Here is a 16408-nt window from a genome sequence, read left to right as displayed (position 1 = left end):
AGGGTGAGAGAACACACAAGATCACACACAATACACACAACAACGCCACACACACATGCATGTGCGCCACTTAACTCCTCTCATGCACGTTTTCTGCTGTCAGGAGTGTTTTCGGTGTCTTTTTCTTGTGTCAAGAAAACGTCAGCTTTTCGATAAATAGACAAATAAATGGTGCTGCGGACGCGTCCCGACATATTGTTTGCATACATTTATTTTCCGCTCTTGCGATCAGCTTCCCCTCGTCAACAGGCTGAGATTGTATCCCACCAGAACAATCCAGATCCCTCAAAGTTCTTCATGATGACGATGAACCCCACAGAAATGGGTGTTACTTTTACTCCCACCGCTGTTACAGGAGTTAGGTTTTACTCTCCTGAAAATCTGTAGAAGTGAAATCAGAAACAGACGTTTTTTTGTCCCGCCAAGGAGAAATTCAGGTGTAACAGCAAGCAACAGATGTTTAAAACAAAAAGAAATATCTTATCGGCCAAATTCTGACAGAGAAGCTGATGTCAGAACCTTTCATGGGTCAGATTACTCTGACTGTGTCATGTCGATGTTGAAAAATGACCCAATATAGGACACTGCAGATGGGTTAAACAGTTCATCATCATACGAGATTGAAGATTCGTCTGGATTCTGACAGAGGTTTGGGGTTCGCACCGACTATGAAAGGTAATGACGATCGACGGTAGGTGGAGGGTGAAGACAGACGGGTTTGTGGAGTTTCCTGAGAGTCTTAACCACTGAAGCTGAGATTGACAAAGTGCTGCTTGTTGCTGCTAATGTTGCTCCTTGGTCTTTTCCTTCAGGTGGCGCTGACGGTGGATTGTTGGAGGGAGGACAGGCAGGTGAGAAATCAGCACAGCATGAATCAGGGGAGCTGAAGGAGGAGCGATGAGGAGACTGAGTTTAAGGGACTGGGAGAGGTTCATAACTTATGCGAGTTACATCTGCTTGATGTTTGATTGCTCAATGTCAGTTCTTGTTGAATATTTAGGTGAATGAAAATGAAACACACTCATCATTTTTAAAAAATGAGTAAAAACACAATATGCCAGATTTTTCCCCCCCCTTTTGATAGTCTTTCTCAAAACAGCCGACAATGAAAGAGTCTTGCCCGACCTTCAGGCGGGACGCTCTCATCCACTGTTTTACTTTTCCAGCCATGCATTCCAGCATCAACATCTGGAAAAATTACCAAAAATGTAGATGGAAACACACTTTTATTTTTTTGACGTTTTTAAAAATTTGCTCAAAAAATACACATGACGAATGAGAAATGATTACCTGGCGTCTGCCACCGGCAGAGCTGCTCCTATTAAGCTCCTCCTGATTACTCTTGACGCGCTACAGCTGTGGGAACACACCTGCCCATCACAGCAGGTAATATGGTCAATATGGTCAAAGAAGGATTTAGAAACAACCCACAGTAACCAGACACCCAGTTTAGTGGATAATAGTTTTATTGATTTGCACTGTAGGGTTTGTCAGACTGCATTAGAGCGAGTTTGGTGAAATGAAATGACCTGGATTGCATGTACTTTAGCATAAACCGCTACTGTAAAACTTAACAGAATTGAATCAAATTGAATAAATCCTCCGAGGTCCGTAGACTTATTTTTTCGGATTTGCGTTTGGTGAATTTTATATTTCCCTGGTTTTGCTGTGTTTATGCAAATTGCACAAATTTTGGCCAGGTAGATTGTTCTGGGGGGAATCGTCACTCTTCTTTGTTGTTTCTCTAATATGGCTTCCAAACTCAACAGGGAACTCTGTGTCTCTTCAGCCAATTTTTATGTCATTTAAAACACACTGTCATTGCAATGTGTTGTGTTTTTTTTATTCTCTGGTGTTGAGATCCTTCCAAACTTCATTTTAAATTGCTTTCCACCAGCTGAAAACAAGTTTCAAACTGTAGATCTAAAACAATAGCACACTTGGAAAGGGTGGAAAAGTGCCCTTTTTAACTTTTAAACAACTTTGCACAAAAAATAAAAAATGATCGGAATCAATGTTTCAACACATTTTAGACACTCCGAGCCTAAACCAAAAAAATAAATAAAAAATCAAAGTTGCACATATGGGAGAATGGAGAAAAGAAAACATTTTCTTGTATTTTCTTTTTAAAGACAGAACATTCTAATGCTAATCTGAGATTGGAGAGGGGTCATGAGTAAGTACCAACTGGGCCCCTCCCCTCTTACCGAGACACACAGATATTCAAGTTCGAGTTGCGCTGCCTTTTGTGTCCAAGGAAAAGGGGGAGGAGACACTGGAGTGGTTGACTGGATGGGACACTTTGTCCCCTCATTTTCCCAAAATGAAAAAAAAAAAAAAAAAATCCCCTCTGCCTCATCATGCCCCCCCTCCTCCCCTTGTTTTGCCCCCCTCAGCCAGTGCAGTACCACTGTATTGTCTGCTTGCAGGCACGCTGCTTGTTGCTCGCCTTCTGTCCTGCTGTGCCGAGTGCTCCACAAAGGAGCTCTTTTAAATATGTAGACAATCCAGGATCGCTTTGCACACGCGCACACACACACACGCACACGCACGCACACACACATTTGCTTCTCTCTGCACCATGGCTAGACCTGGCCTGGGAACGTTTCCTTTTTCATGCAGAATCAACAAGTCTGAGACATGAAAAGCGTACAGGAGGCACACGCTTTGAGCGAGCGCTTTGTGGCTCGGCTAAAAAGCTGGAATCTTGTTTGTTATGGTGCCATTGTTCCTACTGTATATTTAACCAGCTGCCTTTTTGAAATCACAGATATTAAGTGCTTCTTGGCTGTGAAATCAAAACACAGTGAAAAGTTTGGTGTTCCTTAAAGATAACCAGCTTTTGAGCTCATTTTCGATAGTTGAAGCCTAACCAGGCCGACCTGAGTGTTGCTGTAGAGACGAGATGAGAGAGAGAGAGAGAGAAAAACTGGTTTTACAAATTCAAACATCAGGACGGCTCCACATGTCCACATGACACTCTCATCTTTATCTCCTCCTTCTCCCCCCGTGGTACAGCAGCCCTCGGTGGCAGCTTGGCAGAGCGGGCTCCCCTCACGCGATGCAGCAGAGTGCAGGGGCCCGGGCCCCAGACAGGAGCCCAAGCTGGTCTCAGCCTCCCAACATGTTGAGCTGGCCCGCCTTGGGCACAGCCAAATGGTTCTGCAGCTGCCCCTTTGTCCCCCTTCCTTAAGTAAACAAAGGACAGAAACAAATTAATGACCTACATTCACGGCAAAAAAAAAAAACCTCGCCGAGACAGAGAGGAGAGCAGTTGTCTGCAAGCAGATGTTCCCTTACGACGCTGCAGACTGCAATTAACGATCACGAAGCAGCGCAGAACCAAAGGAGGTGTTTTCTGTCCATGGCAAAAAAAAAAACGAAAAAAAAAATGTGACTGAAAGGAGTGCAGGTAGCACAAAGTGGCAGACTTTTTTTTAAAAATTTTTTTGTTTTTTACAAACTTTGAGCACAGCAGCTTTTGCTCTTTATGCAACATCTCTCAGTTACATTTAAACCATATGGGAGCATTTATAAACCAAGACGCTATCAAGTTTAATCCTCACTGTTTAACCCACCGGGCTTCATTATGTGCTCCATCTGGACACTTATAAAATGCTTGTCTTAAGATCGCCATAGAAACTCTGTGTATAAATATTGTTTTTAGTATTTACATTTCACTTCTCACCATACATAACACATTTTTGATTGAACTTTTAACCTCTTAAATGCCAGTTTCGGTGACTAAGGTTACCAACCTAAAGTTGTGATATTAGAAATCACGTGTAAAGGTGAGTTAATTCAAAGGATAAACGTTGAAAATGAGTTAATGTCACAAAAATTCTTGATGGAGACAAATTGCAAGCGAAGAACTGGTCAAATTTTATGCCGTTTGCATCAACACTAAAAATTAAGTGAAAAAATAACACAAAAAGATTAAGTTTAAAAAAAAAAGCTGAATATATATATACTTTTTTAATTTCTCGTAACTTTCTTAAGCTAATATTAGGCGTTCATCAGACACAAGACAATGTCATAAAGATTAGAAGTGAGCTTATCGTGTGAGTGTGCGTTGGGGGCTTACCGAGGAGACCATCTGTGGCCTAATGAACGCTGCGCCTTGGCCTGCGAGTGCAAGGGGCTTTTAATGCATCTGTAAGAGCAGCAGGTTTACTGAGCAGCAAGACATTAGCTAAAGCTGATTTCTTTACTGGAAACCCGTGCTTGAGGATCTTTCGAAAGGGCATTGTGTGTGTGTGTGTGCCTGTTGCAGGGGATTGAATCTGGACAAGCTGCTACACATTTTCTTTTCAAATGAGGCCTACGTCTCAGCCAGCGCCGCAGATTCAGATGAAGTTCCATGTCCAGAAACGCTGAATCTTGTGCGTGCGTGGACGTGACTTCCACCCACGTTGCAAGTGACAGAAGGACGGGATGCCAGGGCCCCCCCGCCCGGGCCCTTCTGCAGCACGACGCTCGGTACGGAAGCAGGAACGCGCTTAAAAAAAACTGGAAATCTGAGCTTTCTATTTTTGAGTTTATTTAACAGCACGATAAAAAAAAATTACATACATTTTATGTTTATTTTTGGGTTTTTTTTGGAAGCTTCTAGCAATACATTAGGAAATGTTCATGCCTAATGTATCAAAATTTACACATCAGGCATTTTTAGTAATGTGTTTCCCAATCCAAAAAGTGCTGCCTTAAAAACACGTAACAGCATCTGTTCTCTAAATATTAAGTTAGTCAGTGAAGTAGTGGTGGACGACTTAAAGTTTTATCACGATATTTTGAGGTACTATTGTGATAACGATAAGTGACAATACAAACTTTATTTATTTTTTTTTTTTAGGCAACTGTGTGGTTGTGACCGACATAACATCGATTAAAAATCCCCACAAACACAAATGCTGCGCTTGAAAAACATTCCTATTCCTAACACGCTTCTTTAGGACACGAGCACATAAAGAAGCGTGATTTATATCCCTAAGCTGTACACAGTAACTACATTAAATCATATTTTTAAATGTATTGATATGCAATGATATTTTCATTGAACAAACATTGAGAGAAAATACTAAACCTAACAATCCCAATGATGTGGACAGTTTTTAAACAAAAAAAACATCCTCAATTCGAATTTATCGTGATCTTGACAAATTAAAAATGAGAAACGATACGATAAATGCAATCCCCAACAATGAGGAAGCGATCGCGTAGAAACGGAATCGCGACTGATACGTTTGGCGCTTTATACATTTTCCATCAGAAAAACTAAACAGAAATACTTCACACCAGGGCGGAGGTTCGGGATTCTTATAATTTATTGCAGTTTTGCACACAATTTTTTAAAAATGTCAACAACAGCACACCAAAAAATTACAAAACTAAATACAATTAGAATTTACTCCCCTTGAGAAAAAGAAAACAAATCCAGCTATGATTGTCAAAGCTAAAAATGACTAAAATTTGAAACAGAACCTCGAAAGAAAAGCAAAGAAATTTTGTAATCTCAACAGGGAGCAAATATATCTCAAAAAATCTGCTTGTTTTTTTTTGTTTGTTTTTCTCCAGACAGTGATTGTCCTTTTTCAAAACAGATTCAGTCATTATATGCCCCCTCCCTCCCACACCGCCTCCCAACATCTTACGACTTCCTAAGAACTTCCTTTTAGTTTCATACTTTTTTGTTTTTAACCTTTTACCAAAACAAAAAACAAAAAAACCCCTCCCCCACCCTCCCCTTCAAGTAAGCACAGCAAAAGATGGAGATGTCATGTCAGGGCGGTCGCCGGTCCCTCGTCTCCACCTCACACTTCAACAGAAATATATTTAAATAAAAAAAAATAGCTTGGACTACAGCAGTTTAAGGCGGTCAAGCACAACCAGAGAAACAAACATAAAATTTTTTTTAAAAAAAAAGCAGCAGTAGTGATGAAAACAACAGCAGGATGGAAGGAGCCCATATGCAGAGGCGCCGCCAGTGAAGAGATAACATTTCAAGACCCAAAAAAAAGAAAAAAAATGAGAAGATGTGGTGCAAACTGCTGCAATGTCACCCACACTGTTGCGTTGGCAAAGCCTGCAGGTGCCACCAGATGACGGTGGCGTGCGCGCACGAACACACGCACAAAAACACGCACACACGCATCTGAGAGGAGGAGGAGGAAACGTCGGCGCGCCTGCATCGCTGCCAAATGCTTTTTGGATTGTACAAACGCTTGACCATCTTTTAAAGAGCAATTGTTAAACTGATGTAGCCCCAACCCAAACACAACTATCACCAAAAAAAAAAGTCCAATTATTTCATCAAACTATAGTTAGACAATATTTGTCTGAATTCAGCACATTTACATGATTTCCATCAATCATTTCTAAATGTTTTCCAGTATCAGATACTTCCACAGCTTTAGAAACGTCAGTTTTGAATAAAGGCATCTTTTCAGCAAAATTAGGTTTTCACGCATTTTAGCTTAAAAAGGTGCTTGTACTGATTTAGGCCAGGGGTCTGCAACCTGCGGCTCCTAATAACATTGGTCCAAATGCTTTTATACTGAGCAGTGATTTTTACATAAAGGAGGTCAGCTTTCATGGATTATCAACTATAGATTCCCACAACCGAATGACAATAATAGTACAAGATATTTTTGTAAATGGAGTGAGACCAAACTTTTTTTTCTTGTTAGCTTCATAATATTCTGGTAAAACATTGGTGCTTTTCTTTCTTCTGAAACCAAAAGAAGAAGTGAAAATTTGGTTCTTTAACCATAAATTACTAAACTTTTCAGTGACATTTGTCATAGTTTGAAAGGTTCAGGTAGGCTTTGTGGCACTTGAAGAACTCCATTTATTTTTAGCGAGAGCAAAAAATGACTCTTTGGGTTATAAAAGTTGCTGACCCCTGATTTAGGCTAATTCTCTGCCATCTCCTCTAAAGGAGTCTCAGAAAAATTATGGCATCTGCTGCAAACAGATGAGGAACGGCGTGACACAGATATCTGACCCTTACACTTTAAAGCAAGAGAGCTTGATCTTAACCTCCTCTACCTCTCTAGGTATCCTTCACATCTCAGCCAAACCGCGTTATCAGACCGCCCTCCCCCCCCCCCCCCCCGCTCCCTCCAAAAAAAGGAGGTCAGATCTGTAGAGATAAATAAGAAACGGCTTAACCAGGAAGCAGAAGAAGACAAAAGAGGAGGGAAAGCAAAGCAGTGGGGACATTTGATGCCTGAGGAGGAGCAGGGGGGACGAAGAAGTGCTGGGTGGATGTAGAGCTTCAGTAGGTTCGATCAACTGGTACAGACCAGGTCTCTCTCTCTCACACACACACACGCGCACACACACACACACACACAGCAGACAAATCAGTGCTTAAAATGCTTCATCAGGTCGCCTCTCTGCTAAAAACTTTTCACCAACAAATTTACCATTCGAACATCTTCCCTCCACCTTCCCCCGTGTTCCGATGCAAAAACAACCTAAAAGTTTAAGACCAAATCAAATTTCCATGCATTTTTTTTTCCTCCCCCCTCAAAATCGAGAGAGTGATATTCAGTTTTTCATTTTTAAAAACAGACCGCACCCTGGAGTAGTATTCACAAAGAAAAAGAGGGAAAAGAAAACGACAAAAAAAAAAGAAAAAAAAAGCCTGTTGTCAAATATTTGTTCAATTACAATGTGTACAGTTATACAGCAGATTCACATTTTCATTTTTAAAATATACAGGTTTGGACATCATGCAACAACAGCAGGTCCCATTACAAAAAAAGTAACAAAAAAATAATATTAATAATAATAATCATTAAGTTAAAAAAAAAGGGATTAAAATCTTTAAACTATAGCAGAACAATATACAACAACCTTAAATTAAATACATTTACAACAAGAGATGTTTTAAAGACTGCCAGCTAGTTTCAAGAAAAAGAAATCTATCAATAATAATAATAATAATAATATTTGTAAAGGTCTTCTCATTTTTAGAAAATACTTCAGATTGATTGGAAGTGAAAAAAGGAGGCTGTGCATTGCATGAGTGCCATCAGTCAGTCAGTCAGTCAGTCAGCTTTCCCCTGAACACACCAACACAACACCAAAGAGCTTAACGAGAGAAGTGGGGAGCGCTCGCCAACGACACCTTCATGCCAGGAGGAAAATCTAATTTAACACACACAAAAACGCACACACGCACGCTCACACATGATTGGTGATTTCTGATTTATTTGTTTGCTTTTTTTTTTTATTGTTGCCGTCGTTTGCTTGCTTTTGCCGGAGTAGTGCAGAATCAAACGCGCGCACGCATACGTATTCAGACGGCGGCGTGCGCGGCGGCCTCACAGTACCCGTTTTTTTTTTAGTGTGTTTCAGTGTGTTCGACATGAACTCCTGTTGCCTGTGGAACCGGTGAGGCCGGCGATGGGAGTGTCGTATCTGGGGTGAAACATAGACACACGCAGAAATTTCTTCCAAAAACAACAAAATAATAATAATAATAATAATAATAATAAAGAATTAAAAAAAAAGACACTTAGGGAGGGAGCCGTGTCCTCAGACGCCACACACACACACACACACACACACGCATGCATGCACACGCGCACACACACACACACACACACGCACACACACAAAAAAACAACAGAAGAGAACTAACGCCAAATCGTTATGGGACTTCAAAATAAAATAAAACATAAACCCCCAAACAGACGGTAAAAATAAGTCAGTAGTAACATTTTCATGTGCTATTAAAGTGCGGTTGAATGAGATGTCGCAACGAATAAGAACATGACTCACTTAAACCCCCGACCGCTTAACTCTGCCACCTTCCTCTCACCTCCCCAAGCCTCTCAAACCCGACAATCAGACTCTACTTCCATAACTCCTGGGAGCTGTCCTCGATCGCCCAATCCCTGACATTGGGCAGCGCCAGCGGCTCGCTCTTCACCGACAGCGAGTTCACCAGTTCGCAGTGGAACTTGCGGATGTGTCGGTAGAGGTCCCCGGACTGCGTGAAGCGCCGCTCGCACCACTTGCACGCGTGCGGCTTCTCGCGGGTGTGCACTACCGCGTGGCGGCTGAGGTTGTGAGAGTACTGGAAGCTCTTGCCGCAGGTGGTGCAGGTGTAGGGCTTCTCACCCGAGTGCGTCCGCTCGTGGCGCTTCAGCGTGTACATGCAGGAGAAGGTCTTGCTGCAGATGGTGCAGGTGGGCACGTTGACGTCCCCGGCGGGCTTGGAGCGGATGCCCTCCTGCTCCCTGAAGTGGGAGCTGAGGTGGAGCTGCAGGATGTGCGGCGAGGGGAACACCTTGTTGCACAGCGGGCACATGAAGATCTGGGTGTGCTGGGCTGACAGCATGTTGGAGACGTAAGGCAGCAGCGAGTTGTCCATGCTGGCCGCTTCGGCCTGGGCGTGCTCGTTCTCCCCCCCCAGGATGTCCTCGTTGGCAGCAGCCGAGGCCGGGGGCTTCTCGTCCCTCTCCAACTCCGACGCCAGAGATGCCTCGCGCAGCGCCGACAGGTGGGCCTCCAGACCCAGCCGCCTCTGGGCCGACAAGGGCCCGCCCACACCGTGGTGGCTCAGGCATCCGTTGGCGCTGGGAACCTGCGTCTTACCGAGGCCGCTGTGCTCCATGTTGTAGTCACCCCCGCCCAGTTCCTCGTCTTCGTCGGAGGCCACCCCCCTCTCTACCTTCACCCTCACCGCCAGCGGGCTCTGCAGACTGTCCGGCGTAGCCGCACCACTGAAGTAAGACTGATGGTGGTTGCTAACGGCAATGGGCTTCACCGACAGGTCCAGGACGCAGTCGGCCGCGTCGTTCGACACTCTCCTGCCCCTGTGGCCGGCGCGGGAGCTGATGGAGCGGTGGGATCTCTGGGAGAGCGACCCAGTGGAGCTGCTGGGGCTGCCGGCGGGCGACAGCGCCTTGCTCCCCTCTCCCAGGCCTTCACCTGACTGGCTCGCCGCCTCTCCATGCCCCGGACTGGCCGCAGCCCCGCCCGGCGTCCCTGGTCTGTCTGCCGACGGCAACCGCAGCCACAGCTGGCTTCCCTCGGCCTTCCCCTCCTCCTCTTCGTCACTGTGTAGCAGGTCGGCCGTTGCGGGCTGCCCCGTCGACCCGTCAGACAAACTGTCGGCCTTGTCGGAGCAGCTGGAGCCGCCGTCATCCTCCCTGCGTGTGCTGTCCGCCTCCGCCGTGGCCTTCTGCTTCAAGCGCTTCTTGCACACCTTCACGATGTCGTACATGTGCAAGTAGCTGGCCGCCGCCAGCACGTCCTCCACGGGAAGGTCCTGGAACTGCAGCTTGCCCTCGTACATGAACTCCAGCAGCAGGGAGAAGGCCGGCGCCGTCACGATGTCGCTGTTGAGATGCACCACGTCTCGCTTGTCCAGCTGGTCCTTGTAGAACAGGTGGAAGTACATGCTGCAGGAGGCCAGCACGGCGCGGTGGGCGCGGAACTGGGCATCGCCCACCAGCACCATGGAGTCGCACAGGAAGCCCTGGTGCCGCTGCTCGCTCAGACACTGGAGTAGATGTCTGCTGTGGTCTGGGAACTCCATCCTGCCGTCCTCATAACCTGCAGCCGGGAACACAGAGGACACACACAGTGAGTGTGTGCGTTTGTCTTTTAAATGGTCGCTAATAAGAAGCCGAACGGTGCAATAAGCTGAACGCGCACCGAAAATTAAATGAACAATTCCAGAACACTTGGAAATTTTAGCTAAACTTGAAATCAGGACTTTTTGAATTCAAGACTAAATATTATTGTTTTTAATCCTTGCAGTTATGCAGTTACAATTAAATTTTAGAAGTTGAAAAAGGTAAATGGAGAACAAGACATGGTACAAGACAGAGGAAAAAAGAAACATCACGAGCAGAGAAAATCACCGGGAGGAAAAAAACAAGCGCATTTTTAAAATTTGAAAACAGCAAAGATAAAAAAAAGACATTTCCCACATTTGGTAATATTTTTTATCTAAAATGCAACACATTTTTTAATTATTGCTCAGATTCTTTCTGTAAATATTTAACTCATTCAAATATGAAAAACATTCAGAAAAATGTAGATAAAAAGGCTGAATATCGACTTGTCCATGTTTTTTTTTTTCCGAACCACGACTTAATCTCAGATAAACCTCCAGAGACAGATTCCTCCACTCAGTCTTCCTGCAGCTCTCCAACTCCTCTGCTTGCACTCCTGGATTGTCGCTGCTCCTACGCTGGTTATTTTTATTAACCCACTTTGGCCTGGCCTGGCGCAGCCCTTTTAGGTAACCAGCTTTCAGCTGCGCGCTCTGTCCGCACGTACACGCACACACACAAACACACACACACTCTGAGCACCATCCTACCTACCTACCTACAAACCACCTCCACAGACTAAGTCAGGAAGAAAAACTGGCTGAATGGAAAAAACAGAAGAAGGTCCAGAAATTTAAAAAGCTTGTCCTTCGTTTAACCAGAGAGCGCCAGCTTAAGATCTGAGATAAGGCGAGGAGGAAAGGATGGAGAATGTTAATATTGTCTAAACCAGAGGAGAAAAAAAAAGTGAATTTAATTCAATTTACCTCGTTAAAATGAGGGTTTCGGGAGCTGAAAGTTTGACAATAGAAGAGGAAGAAAATTAAATGAGCAATACATTAAAAAAAAAGTCCCACCTGTTAACCAAGTTGATTTGTCCTGCCTGAGAAAATACATGGGTCCCGCTCTGCGCTGTGTTAACCCGAGCGGTTCAGTCGCCTCATTTGAATGAAGCTGAAGCAGGAATGCGAGCGTGTGCGTCTACGGGCTGTGTACGTGTGTGTGTGCGCTCGCCCTCTGGCTCGCTCAGACTGCTTTTAATGAGGCGACTTACGGGGGGACAAGGGTGTACCACCTCCCACCTCCTCCTTCTCCTCCCCAACACCCACCCCTGTGTCCAGCCAAACCCCCCTCTCTGCCACCTCCTCAGACACACACACACACACACACACGCACGCACACACACCATTCGTCCCTTACGCACTCCTTCCCATCTGAATCTTACGAGGAAAAAAAAAGAAAAAACTCCCTGCACATCCGCCCCGCAGAAGAAACTGCCCTCTTCCTCAACCCTCCCACCCACCACCAAGAAGAGAAGATTTACAATACAATCACTGTAAGTGCCCTGCTCGTCACAGCATCAATCCTAATCCTTAAAGATGGCTAAAAATAAAGACGCCGGCGATGGCGGCGGTGGTGGCGGCAGCGGCAGGGAGCTGGGGAGGGAGTCGGCGGTGGTGGTGGCCACCCTGCCCCTAACCCCGGGCCCGGGCCAGCCGACTCCGTCAAGGCAGGGGTCTGCGAGAGGAGACACACACACACACACACACAAGGAGGGCAAGGGAGGGAGCGGCTGGGACGGCCGGGGAGGGAGGCTTACCCACATCTGATCCAGCTGACGGGGGCCATATGGCAGCTGCTAGCCAGATAAAGAGATTAAGACTAGGAGGGAGTGCGATTACAGCTGTCTAGCCAATTCAGGCAGCTCAAATCTGCAACTTCTAAATTAGTCTTCCTCTACTCCAGCCGACAGGAAGGGGAGAGAAGCGGGCAAGACCGGGACTGCGCATGCTTTCAAGTAATACCGAAACGCGACAAAATCGACTGGAAACGGACAAAAAGAAAAATACAGAATCTGATTATTCGGATTAAATAAGCACTTATTTCGGTTTAAGATGTACTTTTGTGTTTTGATTTAATAAGTAGTGGATTTATTTTCATTTTTTTGTACTTATGTTACATCTGTAAAAGTTGCACAAAATTGAAAGATTACTTTACCTTGTGCTTTCTGCTTGGATTATATTAAATAAATACATGGAAAGTGTCCAAAACATATTAGAGCAGGAGCTTTAAACTCAGACTAAAAACTGAAAAACAACACTGGCAGCAGCAACTACTTTTACCGTTTACCGCTAACGTACCCACTACCATCCTCACATAGCACTCAAAAAAGCTTGACACGCAGGGAAAACCTCCAGAAAAAAATAACTACTCCTCTATATACCGGACTGTATCTAGGCATCACACACACACACACACACACACACACAGAAACGATACCTGCAGCAGCAGTACGCATCAACTTGATTAACTCCAGTGTGGCAGGATAGCCGGGCTCGCTCTCTCTCTGACTGGCTGTGTATCCTTCTCACTCTGAATCAATGAGTGGGTAGAAGAGCAGAGCAGAAGATGAGGGGAGGCAGGCGGAGGAAAGGAGAGAGAAAAAAAAAAACGAAGGGAAAAAAAACAAATAAACAAAAAAAAACAACAGCACGCTGTTCAAACTGCAAGGGACAGATGCAAAGTGGAGGAGATGTTGGAGGGGGAACGAGATACCACCTCCCTCCTCTTTCTCCTCCTCCTCCGCCTCCTCCTCCTTCTTCTTCTAACCAGCGCTGATCGCCGCGCACACACACACAAACGCAGCGCTAACTCTCCCAGGCTGCCGCTGAGACTCACAATAAAGGATCGGGGAGGGAGGTGGGGGGAGGTGGAGGGACGGAGGAGGAGGTGGGGTGGATGGCAGCCTGTCAGCTGCTCTGACATCATCCTCAGATGGAGATGCTACCTCCAGCTGTGCTCTTTCTACAGCCATATGCTGCCTCCTCTACACTCCTGCCACCAGACTCCTCTTTCATTCTACCAACACTCCACAACTTTGTCCCCCCCACCCCCCACCACCCCTCATCCCACCTCCTCCTACCCCCACCACCCTTCCCTTTTGCTCTCTCTCTCTCTGGGAAGAACAAGAAAAGCTACTAAATGCAGTGGGATGCTGATTTGTGTCATCATTAAACTAGAGGAGAGCTACCTTCCAGAGAGAAAAGGGAAAGTTTGCCCAAAAAAAAAAACACCAAAATGAATTGAGGCTAAAAACTTTTTTTTTTTTCCCTTTCCTGAACTGTTTTGGATGTTTTTAAATGCAGCTCCTTCCAGTAAGCATAAACAAAGGCCAGCACAGCACATTCGCAACTGACAAACGCACGCAGCTGATATTGTTTCCCACTTTTTTACGGTTCAGCGCCGCTGCGCCTCGTCTTGTATTCATTCACTCCGTCATTTTATTCATTCATCAAACTGTGCCCCTCTCTCTCTCTCCCCCAACTCCCACTCGCAACCCCTCTCCACCTCCTCTGTTTCGGACAAAGATGAAATGAGGGGAAAACAATGAGAACAAGTCGTAAATAAGGAGCTCAAAAAGAAGAAAAAAAATGCAGATGGGGAGCAACTTATTATGAGCTTGTTATTTTGCTCTCGTTTCAGCTTTGAAAGTGCACAATTTTGCAGGAGATTGTCCATTTTATTTGGTAAAGATCTTAATGTCTTTTCACGAGAAAAATAAAGAAATAAATGATGTATAAAGTTTAAAGTTTAAGCAGCTCTTTACATTAACAATAACAGCTGGAGAAACTTTAGATTCACAAATTGAAATTCCAGTTATCCTCTTATGTTTTCTGTGAGGAACATGTGGGAAGGGAACTTTGGTCACTTTGCTTGGCATCAAATTAATTGTATTTTCCACCATAGGAGCATTATGAAGGACATTCTTTTATTTACTTTGAGCCTGAAAGGTTTTTGAAACTATGTTACACCTTGACCTGTAACATCTTTGTAAATGTAAAGCTTCAGATAACTTTACCTGCTGTCTAATTTATAAGAGCATGAATATACGATTAGTTGTATAAGGATTATAAGAGTAAAGCTATTATAGCTGCAAATAAATTATTAATTACAAATGTAGTATTTATATTTGTTTTATAGAGCTTTTTAATATTTACCTTTAAATAATTAAAGTTTTGCGCTGATCAGAAAAGTAAAAAAAAAAAAAGCTACACGTTTAAAACAAACTTTAGATTAACTTTAGAAATGCCTCTTTAGGTAGAGCTATTTATTACATGCGTTTCTGTGCGTAATGAAGAAGTAAATAACTTCCAATAAATTACCCTGATTGTTTAAGTTGGTTTCGGGTACCGCAGCCTTCCTTAAGCACAGTTTAAGCCTTGTTTGCTGGGGGGAAATTAGCTTAAAAGTCGAAGTGGTGTTACAGCTGCCGAACGGGAGCGGGCTGTTATTAATTTCTCACCAGAAGACACAACAAACAAACCCGGAGACACACTGACCCACGCAGCTAGCTGTAGCCCCGGCCACGGCTAACAAAAGTAAAGACGGTCCGGGGCTCCGGTAGTCCTGAGCTATTTACGGTTGTTCCGAAGGCCCGGGTGCTATGACAACAGCTGGTGAAACACCGCGGAGGGACGGCCAACATAGCGACCGTTAGAGCGAAGAGACAACACGGTCATGCTAAGGAAGGTTTAGCTACTTTTCCCCTCCTCCGTAACCCTCCTTTAATAGGACTCCCGTATCGGAGGCAACACTTACAGACAACAAGGTCCTCCTCCGTCAATTCCCCCCGTCTTCTTCTGCTTCTTCTTTTCCTTCCCTTCGGAGACCAAACTAGGTTGACTTTGGACTAATTTCCATAGCAGGCTGCCAGGTCGAGCGGGCGCTTTGCAGGAACAGGGGGAGTGTAGCACTCTGCGGCGGCCAGATGTTTCCGAGCTTGTTGCTGCTGAACTCGAGCCGGGGAAGGAGGCGAGTTGACTGGCACGGCACGGAAGCCAGTGGTGCCGGCGAGGAGGAGGAGGAGGTGGAGGAAAAAAGTCAAGGCCGTCTCACAGTGGAGGAGTGAGAGAGGGAGGGATATGTCTTCTTTTTCTCTCGTTGGCGTAGGTTGACACCAGGCAACAACAGCAGCGGCGGCGGCAGCAGCAGTACACACACAGTGAGGAGGCAGGAAAAGAAGACGCTGGGCCAAACCAACTGGTTCTGCGAGTCAGCGGGGCGGACTTACTGGCGCAGCACAGAGCGAGTGGAGAGAGGCGCGATGCGCTCTGGGTACTGTAGTCAAGGAGGAAGGGTGGGGGTGATGGGGAGGAGGCGGAGCTGACGAGAGCAGGTGCACCACCTTGACTAAAAAACACACAGCTGGTTTCAATGTAGCTGGATACTGCCTAATGTATGATTGTTGGAATAACAGGAATATACACTCAGGTCTTAATCAGTGGCATAACAGCTGTGCCTCCACCAGAAGTGCCTGTTTAGTCCTCATAATGAGTAAACAGATGTAATAAATGAGTCGTATGGTAGCACACTGCATTCGTAAGCAAATCTGAGTCCTTTTCAGTCATGGAGAGAAAAGAGAGGCAAGTACCTATTTTTAATAAAGCAACCGGTAAGATACATTTTGGAAGTGTAATTATTTTCTATTGAAATAATTAGCATTTTATTATGTATGTCACTTTTCAAATGTAATGTTCAATAAAGGCTGAATTCTAGCAAAATCACATGCAGATATGGTGATAACGTATAGACATTTTGATTATAACTTAACT

General features: G+C 44.8%; 1 protein-coding gene across 5 annotated transcripts; it reads right to left on the bottom strand.

Moving 5' to 3' along the window:
* Nucleotides 1-5302: 5302 nt before the first annotated feature.
* On the bottom strand, nt 5303-15858 carry zbtb18 (zinc finger and BTB domain containing 18). 5 transcript variants are annotated; one of them, XM_008429172.3, is made up of 3 exons: nt 14960-14975; nt 13077-13169; nt 5303-10572 (listed from the first exon to the last, which is right to left on the bottom strand). In XM_008429172.3, exons 2-3 carry the CDS (start codon nt 13093-13095, stop codon nt 8864-8866), a joined length of 1728 nt encoding a protein of 575 aa, XP_008427394.1. In that variant the 5' UTR covers nt 13096-13169; nt 14960-14975; the 3' UTR covers nt 5303-8863. The 5 variants fall into 5 exon arrangements, with proteins under 5 accessions (XP_008427394.1, XP_008427396.1, XP_008427397.1 ...); XM_008429174.3 differs by lacking the exons at nt 13077-13169; nt 14960-14975 and adding an exon at nt 15396-15858; XM_008429175.3 differs by lacking the exon at nt 13077-13169 and having other exon boundaries at nt 14960-15359.
* Between the last annotated feature and the right edge of the window lie 550 nt (nt 15859-16408).

This window comes from Poecilia reticulata, chromosome 15 (genome assembly GCF_904066995.2).
Source record: "Poecilia reticulata chromosome 15, P_reticulata-male-v2, whole genome shotgun sequence".
Classification (NCBI taxonomy): Eukaryota; Metazoa; Chordata; class Actinopteri; order Cyprinodontiformes; family Poeciliidae; genus Poecilia; species Poecilia reticulata.
The sequence above is the reverse complement of the archived record's forward strand: the minus strand, read 5'-3'. Positions and strand labels throughout refer to the sequence as shown.